At 41.8% G+C, this 21,324-nt stretch overlaps 1 protein-coding gene across 1 annotated transcript in view; it reads left to right on the forward strand.

Annotated features, from left to right (window-relative positions):
- FBN1 (fibrillin 1) overlaps window positions 1-21,324 on the forward strand; it is a 299,714-nt gene that overhangs the window by 248,629 nt on the left and 29,761 nt on the right. The window contains exons 47-56 of the mRNA XM_010599670.2: window positions 1,053-1,169; window positions 2,233-2,361; window positions 3,858-3,977; window positions 6,885-7,010; window positions 11,720-11,869; window positions 12,797-12,862; window positions 13,112-13,228; window positions 15,223-15,342; window positions 16,965-17,087; window positions 18,590-18,721. Of these exons, the coding sequence (XP_010597972.2) occupies window positions 1,053-1,169; window positions 2,233-2,361; window positions 3,858-3,977; window positions 6,885-7,010; window positions 11,720-11,869; window positions 12,797-12,862; window positions 13,112-13,228; window positions 15,223-15,342; window positions 16,965-17,087; window positions 18,590-18,721 (1,200 nt within the window). The remainder of the gene's footprint in view (window positions 1-1,052; window positions 1,170-2,232; window positions 2,362-3,857; window positions 3,978-6,884; window positions 7,011-11,719; window positions 11,870-12,796; window positions 12,863-13,111; window positions 13,229-15,222; window positions 15,343-16,964; window positions 17,088-18,589; window positions 18,722-21,324) is intronic.

The following is a 21,324-nucleotide window of genomic DNA, read 5'->3' on the forward strand; positions in this document are numbered from 1 at the left end:
ATGAACCAAGGCAGAAGTTCTTGAATGCTGGCAGGCTGACTTTTCAACCACACACACACATTGGAGTCACTCTGGGGTCAACCACAGGTTCTTAACGGAGCATCACAGATAGTCTATCTTCACATCCACAATTTGAAAGGAAAGAAGGTAAACCCCCCCCCCCAAAAAATCCTTCATGTCCACAATTTGAAAGGAAAGGAGGTACCAACTGTAAACACCAAGCCTTGCTGCCTTAGATGTTACCTTCCACTCCTTCCTCCCTCTACCTTGCTCTCAGGAACCAGCAGGGTTAGCTTCCGTTCATTTCCTCCTTAGCATAATGTACACCTGCCCTTTATAAGACACACGTTAGTTACTGTGGGGAGATGCAAAGGCATACACGATGCCAAACAGCTTTACAAAACTATCAGAGAGAAAAGACACACAACCATGCAAGCAGGCAAGAGAAGACCCAAATTAAGTGCCATCACGTGGAATAGCTCAGAAAAGTGAGAAAAGTGACCACTGACTGGCACGGTCATGTGTTTTGAGGAGTGGATTGGGAAAAAGGAAAAGATGTCTAAAATGCTAGGTGAGTTAGACAGCGGGGCTGTTTTGTTGCTGACTGCGAAGTAATGTCGGGCCAGTCACGGCCTTTCTGGTAAATTGGAGGGAGAATCTTAAAGGCTGAAATTTGCCAAAGGTGGCAGCAGACCAAGAACCCAGATGTGCGTAGAATTTTTTCCATTTTCAAGTGAAAATATTTGAGAAAAAGTGGCAAGGGTGGAGAATTCTACAAGCAAATAGAATAGAATAATTCTTGTCCAGTTCTCATGTCCTTAGCTTGCCTCCTAGCACATGCCAGTCAAGGAAAGGATTCATTCCCAAGGTTTAGACTTGCCTGTTGCTGGCGTCTTGCAGGGAGCTACCACTGACAGGGCTGCATCGGGAAATTATTAGTCTATGTTTGGGAGACTTTGGGAACCCTCAGATTCCTTCTAGCCGTTGGTAAACATGTAACCGTTTTTCTTCCTTTAATAATTGTGTTTCTCTATGACCTTTCTTCCTACTAGACATAAATGAGTGTGAAAAAGATGCCTGTGGGAATGGAACTTGCCGAAACACAATCGGTTCCTTCAACTGCCGCTGCGATCACGGTTTCATCCTGTCTCACAACAATGACTGCATAGGTGCGTGCTGTGTGCGGCTGTGGAGAAGTCGCTTTGTCCCTGTCCTTTGTGACGGCATCGTCTAGTGTGCCAGCTGTCTTTCTTTACTGCATGCCATCACGTGTGCAGAACTTGGTTAAAGGACTCATCAGTTCTAGTGTGCCAATTAAATGTCAAGTGTAGGAACTACATCCAGTCCTTTGATTGAAATCCTCATTAACAGCTATAATTTTTACGTCTACTTCGCTATAAGTAAATTTCAAAATAAATTGAAAAATTTTAAAACATGCAGAAGAGATTCTTTGTATAGAAATTAAATTGAATAATTCAGAAATAATGTGGACCTTCTTGTGCTGATATTCCACTATCACCTTTTGTTAAAACATATAAATTATTGACTCTATAAGATTCCTCCTATTAAAAATGCTATTATTCATACTTGGGGTAACAAACCAAATCTTGTATTATGCCAGAGGCTAGTTTGATATACTTCTAACTGCAAGAATACTTAACAGTACCCTCCACTGATTGTCTTCTAGTAGTTCCCTTTTAGTCTTTAAAAATAAAATTTAAGGCACGATCAAGGCGCAACTCATATAAAATTCTAATATAAATTGTCATTCTCAAATTAGTAAAATTATGTAATCTTGATTTTGATCAGTGCCTGTAGCCAGGTCTGTAAACCATCTGTATGAGAGCAAACGGTCAACACTTACCCTAAAGCTGAGAAGATAAGGGGCAGGGAAACCAGAACACTGCAAATGGAGCAGCCAGAACACAATTAAAGAGAATGTTGACACATTGTGAAAAATGTAACTATTGTCACTGAACAATTCCTGTGGAAATTTTCAAATGGAAACCTAACTTGCTGTGTAAACTTTCACCAAAAACACAATAAAATATTATTTTAAAAAGCCAGGTCTGTTGTTAGGAACTACATCTTATTGAAATTTCTCGTGTTTACTACTGAGCCAGCAAAGGCCGCGAAAATTCAGAATAAGTATTTTTCCCTTTAAAGCTTTTGGTCGTTGCTGGGATTATGACATTTTCTTTGGAATATATCAAAGAATATTTTTTTTGGCAGATGTTGATGAATGCGCAACTGGAAATGGGAACCTTTGCAGGAATGGCCAGTGCATCAACGTGGTGGGGAGCTTCCGGTGTCAGTGCAATGAAGGCTACGAGGTGGCCCCTGATGGAAGAACCTGTGTGGGTGAGTGCACCTAGCGAAGACCCTCCAGACAAAACTCCAGAGATCACTCAAGGAGCCAGGCAGTCTCTATCCTGTCCTTCCGCTGGAAAGCTAGGAGGGAAAAAAAATCAGAGTAGAATTACAATAATCTCACCTGTAAAGACTCTGTTTTTATTTTTTTTAATTATATATATATATTTAAAAAAAAAAAAAAAACCAAACCCAGTGCCGTCGAGTCGATTCCGACTCATAGCGACCCTGTAGGACAAAGTAGGACTGCTATATATGTAGAAAACCTGGTGGCCTCGTGGTTAAGTGCTACAGCTGCTAACCAAAAGGTGGGCAGTTCAAATCCTCCAGGCACTCCTCGGAAACTCTATGGGACAGCTCTGTGCCGTCCTGTAGGGTCGCTATGAGTCGGAATTGACTCGACGGCGGTGGGTTTTTTGTTTGTGTATATACATATGTATATATACCAATAAAAAACCAAACCTGTTGTCGTCAAGTCAACTCTGACTGATAGCCACCCTACAGGACAGAGTAGAACCGCCCCATAGGGTTTCCAAGGAGCGGCTGGTAGATTCAAACTGCTGACCTTTTGATTCACAGCTGAGCTTTTAACCACTGCACCACCAGGGCACATATATATATATACACATACACCCACTGCCGTCGAGTTGATTGCAACTCATAGCGACCCTATAAGGACAGGGTAGAACTGCCCTATAGAGTTTCCAAGGAGCGCCTGGTGAATTCAAATGGCAGACCTTTTGATTAACAGTCATAGCGCTTAACCACCACGCCACCAGGGTTTCCATATATTTATATTTTATATATATATGATAAATATATATATAATATATAAAAATGTATATATAAATATGCCATGGAGACCCTGGTGGCGTGGTGGTTAAGAGTTCAGCTGCTAACCAAAAGGTCAGCAGTTCAAATCCACCAGGCACTCCTTGGAAATCCTATGGGGCAGTTTTACTCTGTCCAGTGGGGTCGCTGTGAGTTGGAAATTGACTCGACGGCAACGGATTATGGTTATATATGCCAAAAGTATCAGTTTTTCCCCTTACCTTTTAAAAATAACTTATTGTACTCACAGACAGAGAACAGTTGATTTTTATAAACAATTGTCATTCCCTTTCATAATTTTTTCTTCAGAATAACTTTTGAAGTAATTTAGCGCTGATAAAATCTTTCAGGTGACGTTAGAATTCTTGATACGCGTTGACTTTTCAGCTCCCACACTTTTCTGGAAATATTTACTGTGTGGTAAAAAAAAAAAAAAAAATTTTGTGGTAGGTAAGATAAAATGTAGTTGTTAGATTGTACTTTTCCAAAAGCCAATAAGGCTTATTCTTTTGAGTCTTTTTCTCCTTGGTGGAATTTTGCAGACTTCATTGAGTTTTATATGTTTCTGTGGTTTGATTTGTTTCTTTGGATTTTAATTGCATGATGGACATCATGCCCATGTGAACTACTTTGTTCTTTTCCTCTTTTCTTTGCAGATATCAATGAGTGTCTCTTAGAACCCAGGAAGTGTGCACCAGGCACCTGCCAGAACCTGGATGGGTCCTTTAGGTGCATTTGTCCACCTGGGTACAGTCTGCAGCATGACAAGTGTGAAGGTAGGAGGGCCCTCAGTGTTTGGAAAAGCAGAGCCAGCCGCTGCACCCGAAGAGCAGCTTTCTGTGACAGTGCCTTCATTTTGGGATACTCTGTCAGAGACAGATCCAGAGGCAGAGAGTGTGACTTCATGACCTCATCCTGAGATGGAGAGGCAGGAATATCTCATTCTTGTGCTGATCTCTGCTGAAGCTGTCTTGCCTACAGGTGGCCATGTGACTCTGACTCTCGTCCAGTATACTTTTATGTAACTCGTAAAAGTGCTGTCTCCTACTTTCAGAATTCCTGAGTTACATGTTTTCAAATGCCAGCGGGTGGCAGCTAAAAATAGCTTCCCGATTCCAGTTACAAATCTTTAATGACCGTACTCAAGGTTCCGTGAATGTGGCTGTGTAGTTTGCCTATGTGGTTTTTGCCTGTACAGTGGTGGACATGTATTACTACCAAATAGATGCTCAGCAAATTTTATAGAACTGCGTTTCTTGCATTAAATGAGTGACATTAATTGCCAAAACAAATATGTAGACTTTAAACAGGTCTGCATCTAATCCATAAAGAGTGAGACTTTCCCCAGCTTTTAATATTGCCAGTGAAAAATGTTACTATATATCTAATTTAAATTATATTCAAGTAGTAATGTTCTAAATGGAAATCATTTATGAAAATCAGGACTAAATGCAAATTATTAAAAGTGTTATTTTAATTTTATTAAGGATTGGCGTTATTTATAATGAATTCCCAGTTCTCCTAAAATGAACCAAATGGAGATGTTTAAGAAATAGAAACAACTTCCCAGATAGCTAATAAATGTGACCATTCTGTAATCTTTGTCCCCACTCTTAATGAGTTGTCACCTATAGGCTAATTCCTACCATAAGATCAAAACCCACTGCTGTCAAGTCGCTGCGGACTCATAGCAACCCTACAGGACACAGTAGAACTGCCCCATAGGATTTCCAAGGCTGTAAATCTTTATGGAAGCAAAACAACAACACTCCCTGCCAAAAAGAAAAAAAAGAAAAAATTAAGCATTTTTACAGAAGTTAGCTTTTCTCTTAAAAGGTTAGATATGGGGGCAGAGGGGGTGTGGGGATAGAGTAACTTGGTTAGCGGCAGCTAATATCCATGAGTAAACCACAGGTAACATAGCCCTGTTCTAAATGCAACCTAGTAATGGTGATGAAGAGGTTGAGTGTGCGTTTTAAGGGAGATAGCCACTTTGCATAACACATTTTAGGCTATCTAAGTGTGGTATTATGACGTTAAGTCAAGATGATGAGTTAATTTCTTAACTTCCCCTTAGTTGGACCTCTGGGAGGAAAGGTGTGTAATATGAAGACATTTTGGTGTGTGTAGGACTCTGCACAAGTTGTGAAAATAAAGAGCCCCAAGAAACGAGATATTTTGTGTTGCATTAAAAATATATATATATTTCCATAAAAATAGCATGGCTTAAAGCCAAGACTTACCAGTTTCTTCATTACAAATTCCTCCTGAAAGTCAGGGAAAAAGGTGGGTGAGTTTGTTAGAATAGAGTGATCATACTTTTCCGAAAGTAGAGTGACCATGTAGTTTATTGACCAAACCAAGACAATTTTTTAAAGCAAAAAGGGTATGATTAATAATTCAGCCAGGCCAACAGGCATAAGCTAGACGTTGTCCTAATGCTGTGAGCTGGACTAGCAGCCCTTTCAAGTAAAAAAAGAAGTATTCATATACTGAAGGAAATATGCTACAATTCTAAATGCATTGTTTTTTTTATCTGTATGATGAAAGAGAAAAATACAAGCAGTACAAGGAAGATATTTTGTGTCTTAAGAGAAATCATCCCGCAGATGAGTTAGGAGTCTCATCTCCAATACCTTTAATTTGTACTTCATTGTGGTATACTTATTTTCGTATCATTGTAAAATTTGTCATTTCAGGGATAGAGCATGGAATACTGAGAAAAGCATGGGAGAGGGTGGAGGGAAATAAATTTGGATCCGAGGCCCAGAAATCTCAATGCGTGACTCCCTGTCAGCCCAGTTAAAATCTCAGGGCTTCCACCTACCCTAAAATGATGATGAAGTGGGACTCAGGAGTTCTTGCTTCTTCCTAGCTTAGTGTTGTACAAATTACTCTTACCTTTCTGATTAACCAAGCAACTCAATCTGGGTAAGAGAGGTTTCTCATAGGACCCGTTAAAAAGCACATGAAGCTTCCATTGCTACCTCAAGAATTGTCAAAACTAATATTTTAAAAGGCATCACAACCCGCTAGCCCAGCTCACAGCGTTATGATAGGGGAGACTATAAAGGCATCACAGCCCGCTAGCCCAGCTCACGGCGTTAGGATAGGGGAGGATATAAAGGCATCACGACCCGCTAGCCCAGCTCTCGGCGTTAGGATAGGGGAGGATATAAAGGCATCACGACCCGCTAGCCCAGCTCTCGGCGTTAGGGTAGGGGAGGATATAAAGGCATCACGACCCGCTAGCCCAGCTCTCGGCGTTAGGATAGGGGAGGATATAAAGGCATCACGACCCGCTAGCCCAGCTCTCGGCGTTAGGGTAGGGGAGGATATAAAGGCATCACGACCCGCTAGCCCAGCTCTCGGCGTTAGGGTAGGGGAGGATATAAAGGCATCACGACCCGCTAGCCCAGCTCTCGGCGTTAGGGTAGGGGAGGATATAAAGGCATCACGACCCGCTAGCCCAGCTCTCGGCGTTAGGATAGGGGAGGATATAAAGGCATCACGACCCGCTAGCCCAGCTCACGGCGTTAGGATAGGGGAGAATATTTCAGCGTCCTTGTTAGTGGCAGCATTAGGAAGCTCCGCTGTACTCTGCACTTGCACGTTCTGCATGTGGTACCTGATGGTGTCTCCACTGTGTTCTGACTTTGCTTGACTCATGTTCCTGCTTTTAGATATTGATGAGTGTGTTGAAGAGCCAGAAATCTGTGCCTTGGGTACATGCAGCAACACTGAAGGCAGCTTCAAATGTCTCTGCCCAGAAGGGTTCTCCTTGTCCTCCACTGGAAGGAGATGCCAAGGTGAGTGCCTTTGCAGGCTCTAGACTGTCATTACTCTGTGTTTATTTGTTCTGGTTTTATTTGAAAACATGGCTAAGCTCTGATTCTTTGTGAAAGGGAAGATGAAGAGTTTTCATTCACCCAGAGATCTAATGATTACCGTATGTCAGAAGGTTTATTTTTACTTTTAGGTTAAAGACTCATCCATCAAGTTATGGTTGTTATAGAACAACTTTCTCTGCACTTGAACTTCTCTCCCACTCTGAGAACACAGGTGCCGGTAGGCCAGTTAATGGGGATCACCCATCAGCCCCTGAATATGGCGCAGCCCGGCAAAATTCAGCCACAGGTTCTCTGCCTCAGAAGAGGTTACCTGTATAAATACGGGCCAAAACTTCCAGACAGGAAAATGAAGATTAATTTATATGCTCCCAGAATATTTTTTTTTAGAATATAGTGCCCATCACTTACAAGTTCTCTAAGAAAACAAACAAACAAACACCAGGATTCTTGCTGGGCCCTATTGTTTTCAGGGATAATACTTGTGAATTGTTTCAGCAAGAATTTTCAAGGGCCTGCCAGGTTGACTTTCAAATTAAAAAAAAAAAAATCAACAGGGAGCCTGAACTTAAGCGTAACACAGTATATGATTAAGTTCCAAAATTAACTGGGCTTTTCTAAACAGTGCAGTTGTGTACATCTGTTTACTTATACCCTGGTGGCGCAGCAGATGAGAGCTCGGCTGCTGACCAAGAGTTCAGCAGTTCAAATCCACCAGCCGCTCCTTGGGAACCCTATAGGGCAGTTCTACTCTGTCCTGTAGGGTCTCTGAGTCGGAATCAACTGAATGGCAACAGGTTTGTATGGGTTTATTTACTTCTACAAACCGGTTTCAATGAATTCAAGGGGGATAAAAAAACAAACACACACACATTTCTGCCCCCCCTTTTTTCTGTTGTTTGCATGTTTGTTTATTTGCTTGTCTTCCTCCATATTACCAAATACAAGGCAATGGATATCAAGGTAAAAGCTCTGAATTTAAGAGTCCAAAAATTGGGTTTGGGGTCTCAGCCCTGCCATTTTCAGCCTGGGGCAAACCATTTAATCTTTTGGAGCTTGTTGTCCTCATTTTAAACAATAATGATTTTAAATCTACCCAACTAATCTTACTGAACGTGTGACAAAGCTTCCTTAGTTTCCAGGTCGTTTATAGACTCTTGGCATTGTTATTCTAATTGCCTGGCTACCTTTTTGTTTTTTCAACTGGTCATTTTGTTACCCAGTATTTGGAAGTGTGAAGGAGAGACTTCAGAATTGTCTGATCAGTTTTAATCTTGAAGTAGCTAGCTATCAGAGGCCCACGTGGATTTCAGGTTGTAGATGGCGAGGTGCATGATTCAGACAGATACCCTATCTGTGTAGTACAGACCAGCCAGATACATTCTCACTCCTTGTTTTTGAGCGCCTTTGGCTGGCCTGAGTTTGGAGAGAAAGCAGTGAGAAACCAGGTGTGAATCTGCCGATGTGGCAGGCCAGAGGAAAGGAGGCTATTAATTCAATTTGCACTGGCCTGTCACAGAGCGAGCTCACGCTGCAGGGAGAATCGGCCCAGCTGTGCGCAGCCTGGCCACACGCTCCAGGAGGCAGAGCCAGAACTGAGGAATGCAAACAGGGAAAGTGACTGTTGTAGCTCTGATGAAATTCAGAGGTCATTAAGAGCTCTTTGCAGCCGGACTGGTAAACAGGCACCCTAGCAAATGCTAGTTAAAGTGTGTACAGCTCTCTTTCCCAATGGAAGGCACCTTTGATTAATAAACCAATTCTAGAGAAGCAAGGAGTCCTGGCAGCACAGTGGTTAAGCTCTCGGCTGCGAACCAAAAGGCCAGTGTTTCAAACCCCCCAGCTGCTTCTTGGAAGAAATATGTGGCAGTCTGCTCCCATAAATGTAACAGCCTTGGAAACCCTGTGGGGCGGTTCTGCTCTGTCCTCTGTTGTCACTGTGAGTTGGAATGGACTCAATGGCAATGGTTTTTGGTTTGATCTAGAGAAGCACCACAAAACCAAAAAAAAAAAAACCCGTTGCCATCAGGTCGATTCTGACTCATAGCAATACTATAGGACAGAGTAGTACTGCCCTATAGAGTTTCCAGGGAGCGCTGGTGGATCCGAAGTGCTGACCTTTTGGTTAGCAACCGAGCTCTTAACCACTGCACCACCAGGGAAATCACCCACAGGGCACAGGTTTTGCTAGAGCCAGGGAATGAAGAGCTGAGGTTTCCTGGTAAGGTAACAAATTAGGAGTCAGGCCCCCAAATGAGAAAATCCCACATTTTTGAAGGAACAAATGCAAAGGGACTATGAGGATAGAACCTGGCACGTGAAGGCCCCAGGTGTGAATGAGCCATTCCTGCTTGTGCAGTTCCACGACAGAAGTTTACCACTTGGACTCACTCTAAACTTCACGTGTTCAAGCCTCTATACAATGCCTAGATTTTTTTTTCAGCCAAAGCAGTGGGATGAGGAAGAGGGCAGGGCTGGGAGCAGAGTCAGCAATAAAAGGAAAAAGGATGGCAATGGTAACAGAGCAGAATTAGAGAATGCGTGTATCTAGCTTTAAAAGAAACATTACAAATGGGAAGACAAAGGAGAGAATGAAGTTTTCATATATCTGCTGAGACATTTTTGTAAGTAGTCACTGAATTATATCTTAAGATAGTTGTAGCTATAAACTATAAACAGGACAGATAGAAAGCATTGTATGTGACAATGAACTTGAATAAAGGAAACTACACCACGTTCTCTAAGAAACTAAGTTTGCAAACTTACTTGACACTGTTCTCACTTTAAACAACCATCACAATACCTACCAACCAGTCTTACTGGAGACGTGACAAAGCTTTGTTAGTTTCCAAGTCCTTTTTTTTGGACTCGTGTCATTGTTCGGAAACTCTGGTGGCATAGTGGTTAAGTGCTACGGCTGCTAACCATAAGGGTCAGCAGTTCAAATCCACCAGGCGCTCCTTGGAAACTCTATGGGGCAGTTCTACTCTGTCCTCTAGGGTTGCTATGAGTCAGAATTGACTCGATGGCACTGGGTTTGTTTTTTTTTTTGGTTTGTCATTGTTCTTCTAATTGTTTAACTTCTCACTTTTCAACTGGTTATTTTGTCACCCAGTATTTAGAAGTGTGAAGGAGAGACTTGAGCAAAGCAAAAATTTGGGTGGCAGGCAGCATGCTGCAGGACAAGGATTGACTTTTATTGCCCTTGACCTTCAGAAGAGTAGTTCATTCAAGGATGCGCAATAGGGTCTGGCTCTAAGAGGTGCGGAGTAGAAACTAGAGAAATACTTAATCTGGAAGAGTTGGAGGCCACAAAGGACTGAACAAGTTCTCTGGGGAGCCCAGCTGAACTTGACTTACCAGGACTTGATGAATATTATTGACTGAGAGAGAGAGATACTTTTACTTTAATTCGTGAATCTTTCTCCTCTGTAACTTTTAGCAACTCAATTTTCTTTACATTTTCTCCTTTGTCACGTCAGCTCTGAAAATAAAAGCTGGCAAAATTGTCTAAACAGAAATGCATGGGAGGCTATGACATTATGCTAACAGTGATTAAAAAATGGTGACAGGAGAGAATAAAAGGCAGACCTGGTTAAACATAAAGAAAGGAATTACACAAAATAGATATGAAAGCATTTCCTTAAAACCTGCAGATGTTAGCCCCCGTGTAAGGAGAAGCAAGTTTTGCAAGGCTTTGGAAGTCAGCCTGAGGAGAAACCTTTACTCCAGGCCTTTGGGCGAACTTGCCTTTTAGAGTCACCCATTGGTCTATAAGAAGTGGAAAAGCCAGTTTCCAAAGTTACGTCAAGCAATGTTAGAAAATTTTCTATGGACAAGAACCCATCTTCCATGTTTGGAGTCACCAGGCAACAGTTAATACTAAAGGGACATATTCTTTGAAAGAAAGACTGTTCTCCCTCCCAGCCACCCATCTCCCTGCCTTCCTCTCTGTTGAGCTAAACAAACTTCCACTGGACGTTCGACATTGCCCGTGGCGCTGGTGTGTGTTTGTGTACACGTGCACATGTGCAGTCCGCAGAAAGCCACTTATGCCTTTTGCAGCCAGGATCTCAATGAGTAGCTGCCTCGGTGGCTGACACGAGTGTCCTCTTTTTGCCAGCCCACAAAGTTGCCACCTTTTTATTTGCTCTGCTCTTGGGATCCAGGGTTTTCCTCTGTTTCCAGGGCTTAAAAAAAAAAAAAAAAAACTAGTGCCATCGAGGCGCAAATAAACAATGTGATGTGGTATCACAGTAAGTACTAGAATTGTGTGCTCATAAATGTTATCCAAAACACGTACAGGCAGAGCCATCAGCAAAGGGGTCGTGCGCACGATTCTGTCTATGAATGTTCCGATCCTGAAGTCACTGATGGATGCCAGTTTTAAAAAGTTACGGTTTTGGATTTTATCGTTCACATAAGGTTATTTTGCAAAATTGACGAAAAGGAGAAACGATGTTAAAGTCATATAGCCGTGTTCATCAGATCTCACTCCAGAAGTCACCCATGACTTTAATGATGGGCTCAGTCACCAGTCGGTCACTTAGGGAGCATCACGATGGCTGTGAGAGGAGGATACATTCCACACAGCGGTGTTTTCCTATTCAATATTGTTCAATGACAGTGTAGCAGGAAAACAACTGGAGTATCATGAATTTGTGTTGCAGACTTGCGAATGAGCTACTGTTACGTGAAGTTTGAAGGAGGGAAGTGTTCATCACCCAAATCCAGGAATCACTCCAAACAAGAATGCTGCTGTGCGTTGAAGGGAGAAGGGTGGGGAGATCCCTGCGAGCTGTGCCCCACTGAGCCCGACGGTATGTCTGTCACTGCGCTTCTCTCTGGGCCACTCAGGGTACAGGCTGGCCATGAAACAAGTAAGGCTGTGGGCCTTAAGGATAGCACACAGATAACACACCACACCGGTTCTGTCAAGTCAGTTCCAACTCATGGTGACCACATGTATGTCAGAGTAGAACTGTGCTATGCAGGGTTCATAATGGCTGAGTTTTCAGAATTCAGTTGCCTGGCCTTTCTTCTGAGGTGCCTTCAGGTAGACAAACCTCCAACCTTTCAGTTAGCAGCTGAGTGAGTTAACCGTTTATTCCACCTGGGGACTCCTAAGGAGCCCTGGTGGCTCAGTGGTTAAGCTTGGCTGCTTACCAAAATGTTGGCGGTTTGAATCCACCAGCTGTGCCTTGGAAACCCTATGGGGCAGTTCTGCTCTGTCTTATACGGTCGCTATGAGTCGGAATGGTCTCAATGGCAATGGGTTTTTTGATTTGGGGATTCCTAAAGGTAAGATGGAAACCCTGGTGGCGTAGTGGTTAAGTGCTACAGCTGCTAACCAAAGGGTTGGCAGTTCAAATCCACCAGGTGCTCCTTGGAAACTCTACGGGGGCAGTTCTACTCTGTCCTGTAGCGTCGCTATGAGTCAGAGTCGACTCAACGGCAACGGGTTTAAAGATAAGGTAGTTTAAGTCTAATTAAAGTGTTCACTACAAATTATTTTATCTCAGGAGCTGGGTAGTTATTTTTCATTATGTTATAAATCAGAGCCTTCTAAGAAGTAGACATAACAGCTTTGGGAGATTTGTTCGCTTTCTCTGGCTTCTGGGGTTTTGTTGCTCATCCTTTCTCAGTATGTGCAGAGTGTGGCAATTTGGCTGCCACACAATGCTCGGGAGGAGCCCATGGCTAATTGCCGTTGGTATATCTATAACAAGTGTGCATCTCCCCCACAGAGGCCTTTCGCCAGATCTGTCCCTACGGAAGTGGGATCATTGTGGGACCCGATGACTCAGCAGTTGGTGAGTGACCTGTACCTGATTCTTAGCATGTCTTAATATTCTCAGCCAGCCTCTTCCTCACCCTCTCTCCAGTTGTTATTTCTCCACACCTATCTTGGAGAAGTAAGTACTCCTTTTTAGCCTTTTCATTTGGATACCAGTTGTATGTTTAGATATTCTGTTGAATCACACTGAAATGATCATGATTTACTTTTGTGTGTTCTTTTTAAAGTACCCTGTTATTCACCATTCTTTCCTCCTTTGCTTAAGACATGGATGAGTGCAAAGAACCAGATGTCTGCAAGCACGGGCAGTGCATCAACACTGACGGCTCCTATCGCTGCGAGTGTCCCTTTGGTTACATTCTAGAAGGGAATGAATGCGTGGGTAAGTAAAAGTCAGTCTCTTCCACTGGGATTTACAGATTGGAAACTAAGCTGTATAGCATTTCACTAAGAGGTGTAAGTGCCAAGATAGGACAGATTTAAGTCCATTCCTTCAGGCAGCATTCATTCAACAGTACTAGCTGAGCCCCTACCATATACCAGACAGCATGCTAGGCTCTGGGGACACAGCAGTGAGTGACGCGGACATGGTCCTACTTGCGTGGACCTTACAGTCTAATAGGGGAGACAAATACTGGGCACATTTGAAGAGGCAGTGAAAAAGAAAACACTTTAATGAAAGTCTTTGTGAAATTTTTTTAAAGTTATTTATGGTCATAATTATCTTACTGTCGGTAAAGAAAATAATTTTCTGGATTTGATCCCATTTATTTATTTATTTTTTTTAGTAATATGAAGGGCTATGCACCCAGTATAAATTATCCTTATTTTAATCCTGTTATTAAAATGTGAGAAAAATAAATAACAGCTCTTATGGTTGACCTTTGACCTCCTAATCCATACTAACTCTGCGTTGGATCCATGTATGATGTTTATTTATCCGAGCACTCCAAAGCAATTCAGTGTAACTGTATTGATAATGGCATAAATACTGAGGGTATTCATGTAGATTACAAAGTGTTCTTTCTGTACAAGGAACCAGGCCATGAGGATTTTAGCACCAGCTATAGGGTCACTATGAGTCAGAATCAACTGGAAGGAATGGGTATGCCTGTGGGGGAGCCCTTGTGGTGCAGTGGTTAAGAGCTCAGCTGCTAACCAAAAGGTTGGGTGTTCAAATCTACCAGCTGCTCCTTGGAAACCCCATGGGGCAGTTCTGCTCTGTCCTATAGGGTCACTATGAGTCGGAATCAACTCGATGGCAACGGGTATGTCTGTGGGAGCTTAAGCAAGTTCATTGTCTTTCTAGGCCTTAGAAGTAACATTTTGCAGTGAACTAAATTATTTCTAATTATTGCCTTTGCAACTCTAAAAATCAGTGATATCATGCTCTTTATTAACTTGAAGGAGGAGTGATATTCTTGACAATGAAATTCAATTTGATGGTAGAACAAAAGCAGATGAAGCCAGTGCTTCGTCTTTGGATTTTGAGTTAGTGTTACCACGTGCATGAGAAAGAGCCTGCTCCACCACATCTTCTAGCCTTCGCTTTCTCGCTTCAGAACCCCCAACGCAAGACATGACCTTGGACGACAGTCCATTACTCCTCTGTCTCCTCGATAGCTGAAATAATAATTATTTTTCAACAAGGAAAGATATTCTCCCCATGGGATGTGCCAGAGTAGGAACTGTGAGTATTCTAGATGGATATGTTAGGAGGCATAGAGACTTTTTTGGTCTCCCTGGTAAGACTTATTTTCTCTCCACAGTTGTTTAGAGAGATCATACTCTAAACATATTTCTTTCTAGCCTTTCTTCTGCATAATGTAAACCATATGGTTTCAACAGAACCAACAAAATCTGCTTAAATCTTGATTTTATCCAGTGTATTAATTTTGTTTAACCTCTGGTCTCTTATTTTGCGTAAGTTTAGTCTTCTATTTTATGTCTGGCAAAACTCCATCGTGTATACAGCTTCTTGGAGAGTGATGTAATGTAAGGCCTAACTGGATATGTATGTCTAGCTTTAAATAAGGGAAAACTTTTGACTGGGAAGAGGATACTTGTTTTAACCCTCAGACCAGGTATTCCCACTAAAAATTTGCTTCTCCATGGGAACTCCTGGAGAAAGGCACCGTTTTGGCTAGAAACCCAGGTGCTATCAGTGTCACTGCCACTTAGTGTCCTTGAGGAAGTCGAATTTCACAGCTATAATCTGTGATAATAAGACACGCGTGCCATTTCTCTCAAGGACAGGATGAGAATAAAATGAAAGATAACAGATGAGGGTACTCTATAGAATAAAAGGTATGATCTGAGTCCAAGGCCATTTTATCTCAGTTTATCATTTTTGAATACATTTCTGGTCACTTGCAGATACAGATGAGTGTTCCGTGGGCAACCCTTGTGGAAATGGAACCTGCAAGAACGTGATTGGAGGTTTCGAATGCACCTGTGAGGAAGGGTTTGAGCCTGGTCCAATGATGACTTGTGAAGGTAAGCCTCTTAAACACGGAATAGTTGGTTGCGTGTTCTACCGTGTGGACAGCAGCTGGTTGATAACAATTCTTGTTTTAATTACCACTCCGGCGTATAGAATAAGGAACACCTGGGCCTGATGGGCCATTCTGTGATTTCTGAGGGGTTTCCCCTCTTCAGGAGGAGTTCAAGGTAGATGTAGGTGGCTCGTGGCTCAAGTTACACAGTATTATCACACAAAAGGCTTGTGGGTGTCTCCCTACTGCCTAAATTGGGGTACAACTCCCTTCCTATTTATGCTCTCTTTTCTCCTTTTTTTATTTCCCTTTTTTTCTTTTTCTTTTCCCATGCTCTCTTTTTCTTCTCTCTTTCTTTTCTTTTCTACTCATAGAAACATCTGCACGCAGGGATAACCACCAATACCCTGTAGCCCTCTGGGGCCAATCGGCTAAAAAGTTGCCCCTGAAAACTGTCTATCAATATGCCTGGTAGGATGTACAGGAAGAGGGAAAGGGGAAGGAGTATCTAGAGCACTGATTCTCAAAGTATGGTCCCAGGAGCAGCAGCATCAGCATCACCTGGGGACTCGTTAGGAATGCAGAATTTCAGCCCCACCCCAGAACTCCTGAGTCAGAAACTCTAAAAGTGGAGCTCAGCAGTCTGTTTTAATCAGCCTTCCGTCTGATCCTGGTGTGCTGTCAAATTGAGAGCCGCTGGTCTAAAGGAAGAACGAAGGGGGTGAAGGAAGAAGGTAAAATTGTCATTAAAGTGAGCTTTTCATTAAGAGATGGTCCATTCTAATCCTGTCTTTCCAAAGCATGGTGCGATGGCTCCAAATATGAAATCTACAACAAAGCTAATTTTTGTCTATTAATAGTGAAGTTATTCCCATCTATTTAAGGCTAGAACTGGGCATCTATGTGAACTAAGTAGTCCTCTAAGTGTAAAATGATCCCGAAGCACCGTTTGCTCAGCCAGAGGAATCACTGTTATTTCTCAGGCTTCCTTTTCATATGGGCCAGGTCGAGGGAGAGTGGTTAACAGTATATTTGAGGTCATCTTCTGCTCTGACAACAGTTGACTTGGCAGCTGTTTGGGCTGAATGGGGTAAAATTGGTCCCCACTCCATGTGACTTTAAAAAAACCAAACCCATTGCCGTTGACTTGGTTCCAACTCATAGTGACCCTATAGGACAGAGTAGAACTGCCCCATAGGGTTTCCAAAGAGTGACTAGTGGTTTCGAACTGCTGACCTTTTGGTTAGCAGCCAAGCTGTTAACCACTGCTCCACCAGCGCTCCGTGTGACTTTAGGGAGGTGCAGATGGTCAATTTGAGGCTCTAAAGCCAGAGTTTCAGAAAAGTCTCCTATACATAGGGTGACTTATAATTTGTCATCCACCTAAATAATAGTAATTACACCAGTACAACAAGCATAGACTGTACTAGGACCAGGATGTGTGGTCATCCTACTTATACCCGTCATAAAGTAACCAACTCATTTAATAATTCCCTTGAAAATCAGAGACTGCTTGGATCATCCATGTTCATAACAGTGAAGTATTTCAACTTTGGGGAAAAGTAGACTCCTTATGTTGTTGACACTCATGTTCCATTGTTTTTTCACTACCATCTGCTATAGATATAAACGAGTGTGCCCAGAATGCTCTGCTCTGTGCCTTCCGATGTGTAAACACTTACGGGTCATATGAGTGCAAATGTCCTGCTGGATATGTTCTGAGAGAAGACCGGAGGATGTGCAAAGGTGAGACATACAGGTTCGAGGTCATCTGAGCCGGGGAGCCTTAACTCTTTCTCTCATGGGCAGATGACACCTCCCTCCAAGCTTTCATTAGTGGAGGAGAGATGGGAGTTGGGAGATACTGCTGTTGTCCATGGACAGCATGGGGTTGTCACTGCCACTTTTCCCCCTAAAAAGTAGCTTGAAGCATCCTCAAGCTTGGTCAGATCCTTACTAATTCACTGTGTATTCCATGATTACAACATGCCGGGCTGTCTGCTAAGTTGCATACATTTAAATGAGAAAAAAAAAAAAAAAAACCTTTGCCAGCGAGTCGATTCTGACTCATGGCGACCCTGTAGGACAGGGTAGAACTGCTGTCCTTTTGGCTAGCAGCCGAACTCTTAAACACTGCCCCACCAGGGCTCTAAGATGTGTATATACAAAGGGGAAAAAAGGACATTTCGTCACATTCAGGAAGCTCGATGTGAAGACGTCAAGACAGATATAAATAAATAATCATAATGTAGTATGATACTATGGTGGTTACACAGACAAAGTGCTCTGAAAACACAGGAAGAAATGTAAATACTGGAAAGAAATCCCCACCAGTAAAGGATGTCCTGGGATAGCAAGTGGAATCTACTTTAGCTACTCAAATTCCATTAAAATTCTTATTGAACACCTGAGTTTTCAAAGCACTGGACTAAGCTCCATGATACGACTTGGTAAATCACAGAATGGGCCCTCGAAGAGCTTCTGATTTGCTTCTCCCAGGGTCTGAAACCAGCAGATACCTCTTCTTTCCAGATGACTTAAATACAATTTTGCTTGAAGGTGGGGAGATTTCCCAGGAGAGAGCTCCTCATCACATGCAGGATAAAATCCAAATGTCTCAGCTCACAGCATGTAAAGGGTAAGGGTAATGAAAGAGGAAAATGCAATAGGGCAGAAAGTACATAAGGAGGAAGACCCACCCCACCCCAGAAAAAAGGATATGAACGAGGACAGACCCAGTAGAGAATAAGACATTTGTGGATGTTTATCTTTTCATCAGAATATAAAAACTAAAACTTGCCTTATATGATGACTATTCTAATATTAAATCATATCAGTTAATATTATCACATTAAAATGACATTGTTATGTTATTGTTACTATTATTCTACAGTGGAACCTTTGGTTTATTATAATATTATACTACAATTATAATGCTTTTCTCATTATCATTTTATTATGAAAGCTTTATGTAAGATTTTTTAATTTAGCTCGTCAGAAGGTATTAGAAATCATGCTTCCTTGAAGAGGTTATCAGTTAGTTAGGGAGAAAGTTCTTTATCAAGTTCAAAGATGGTTAAAAGACTCTTTTCCACTCTCAGGAGGCCAGTGCCCAAAAATGCAATAGGAAATGAAGCCAACACCAAAATAACATAAATGAAGATCAGTTATTACTACCACTTTTTGTTTAAAAGGAGGGAAATTACTGCAGCTTCTTTTGTAACTGTGTGATTGTACTCTCTTTACAGATGAGGACGAGTGTGAAGAGGGAAAGCATGACTGTGCTGAGAAGCAAATGGAGTGCAAGAACCTCATTGGCACCTACATGTGCATCTGTGGCCCTGGGTATCAGCGGAGACCTGACGGAGAAGGTTGCGTGGGTAAGTGAATCCCTGACAAAGGAGCTTTGAGTGAGTTGGATGTGACAAAGGACAGAAAGAACTTAAATTCTGAGTCCTCGGTGCACTGTATTCTTCTTGGCTAGAGCCGTTTTGACGTCATGTCACAACTTTCCATGGAGGTACCCTTGTCTCTTGATTGTCCGTGAATCGCACAAGCACTGTCATTCTCTCCCTTTGACCTGGCCTTTGCCTATTTTCCTAGCCTACGTCCTTTCAGGATTGGGACACCAGGCATTTCTTCTATTTCTGCCCTTCACTGTCAGTAGTAAAGGCATAGAGGAAATGTATTTTTTGGGAGGTCACTTCTCTCCACCACATTCTCTCTATTGACCCAATTTTGTTACTAGCACCCTGACATTGAGGACAAATGTCAGGTCTCTTTTAACTGGTAGTCTCTCTAAACCTGTAGGATCTGCCTTCAGAGAAGCTGGTGGTGTCTAGGATGGGACCCAGGAACTGACGTTTTTTAAGCTCCACAGGAGATTCTAATGTGCATCCAGTGTTGAAGGCCACAGCTTTAGACCAGAGGTTGGCAAATTATAGCCCAGGGCTAAGTCTTGCTCACCAGCCCACCACCTGTTTTTTGGAACATAACGATAATCATTTACGTATTACCTGTGGCTGCTTCCATACTGCAACGACAGAGTCAAGCAGTTGCAACAGAGCCCATAAGCCCCACAACTATAAAATGCTTATTATCTGATCCTTAAAGAAGGAGTTTCCTGACCTCTGCTTTAGACAATAAATATAAAAGAAAATTATTAGAAAATTCCCACAGGCATCCTTTTTCTTTTTAATAATCAATGGGATCGGAAAGACATATTTTATGTTGTCATTTGAGAAGATTCTGAACAATCTCATTGTCCCCTTAGAATATAAGAGACAGAATTAAATAATAATCAAAGAACAGACTTTAAAAGCAGAGAAAAATAAAGTTTGTGGATTTCTGATCCCACACTAGATCTTCCTGGATCAGTGGTTCAGCAGTCACTTAGGGACCTTGGGTCCCACCACAGATACTCTGATTTAATTGGTCTGGGGTTGGCCTAGGTTTTTAATACTGTTCCAAATGTTACCTTTAGACTCTGCCTCTCGTAACTGAGATCTCTGTCTTAGAGACTCGGAACTATTCTTCACTGAGGGGAAGCACCTAGGCAAATTACTTTATGGCTTTTCAAATAACCTCAGATAACTGAGTCTACAAAGTATCTTTTCTGATCACAATCCTATCAAAGTAGAAATTAACAACAGGAAGAGCAAGAAAAAAATCAGTTACATGGAAACTGAATAACACCCTGCTTAAAAACAACTGGGTAGTAGAAGAAATCAAAGATAGATTCAAAAAATTCCTAGAATCAAATGAGAATGGAAACACATCATAACAAAATCTTTGGGACACAGCAAAGGCGTGCTCAGAGGCCAATTTATAACAATAGATGCACACATCAAAAAAGAAGAAAGGGACAAAATCAAAACATTAGCTACACAACTTGAACAAACAGAAAGAGAAAAGCAAAAGAAGCCCAAAGCCACCAGAAGAAAAGAAATAATAAAGATCAGAGCAGAAATAAATGAAATAAACAATAGAAATACATAGAATCAAAACCAAAAGTTGGTTCTTTGAATGGATCAACAAAATTGACAAACCATTGGCCGAATTGACAAAAGAGAAACAGGAGAGGAAGCAAATAACCCAAATAAGGGATGAAATGGGGGACATTACAACAGACCCAACTGAATTAAAAAGGATCATGACAGAGTATTATGAAAAACCATACTCCAACAAATATGAAAACCTAGAGGTAATGGACAAATTTCTAGAAACACACTACCCATCCAAACTAACACAAAATGATGTTGAAAACCTGAACAGACCCATAACGAGAGATTGAAAAGGAATTAAAAAAAAAAAACCAAAAAACTCCCAACAAAAAAAAGCACTGGCCCAGATGGCTTCACTGGCCCAGATGGGACTGGCCCAGATGGCTTCGCTGGAGAATTCTACTAAACATTCAGAGAAGAGTTTACACCAGTAGTATTCAAACTATTTCAGAACATATGAAAGGAAGTAATACTTCCAGATTCATTCTATGAAGCCAGCGTAACCTTGATACGAAAACCAGGCAAAGACACCACAAAGAAAATTACACGCCAATATCTCTCATGAATATAGATGCAAAAATTCTCAACAAAATTCTGGCCAACAGAATTCAGCATCATATCAAAAAAATAATACACCACGACCAAGTAGGATTCATACCAGGTATGCAAGGATGGTCGACATCAGAAAATCAATCAACATAATCTGCCACTTAAATAAAAGAATCACATGATCATCTCAGTTGACACAGAAAAGGCATTCAACAAAGTCCAACACTCGTTCCTGATAAAAACTATCAATAAAATAGGTATAGAAGGGAAATTCCTCTATATAATAAAGGGCTTCTATGCAAAACCAACAGCCAACATCATTCTTAATGGAGAAAGGCTGAAAACATTACCCCTGAGAACAGGAACAAGGATGCAATTTGTCACCACACCTATTTAACATTGTGCTGGAAGGTCTAGCTAGAGCAATAAGG

Source organism: Loxodonta africana, chromosome 10, assembly GCF_030014295.1.
Source record: "Loxodonta africana isolate mLoxAfr1 chromosome 10, mLoxAfr1.hap2, whole genome shotgun sequence".
In the NCBI taxonomy this organism is placed as follows: Eukaryota; Metazoa; Chordata; class Mammalia; order Proboscidea; family Elephantidae; genus Loxodonta; species Loxodonta africana.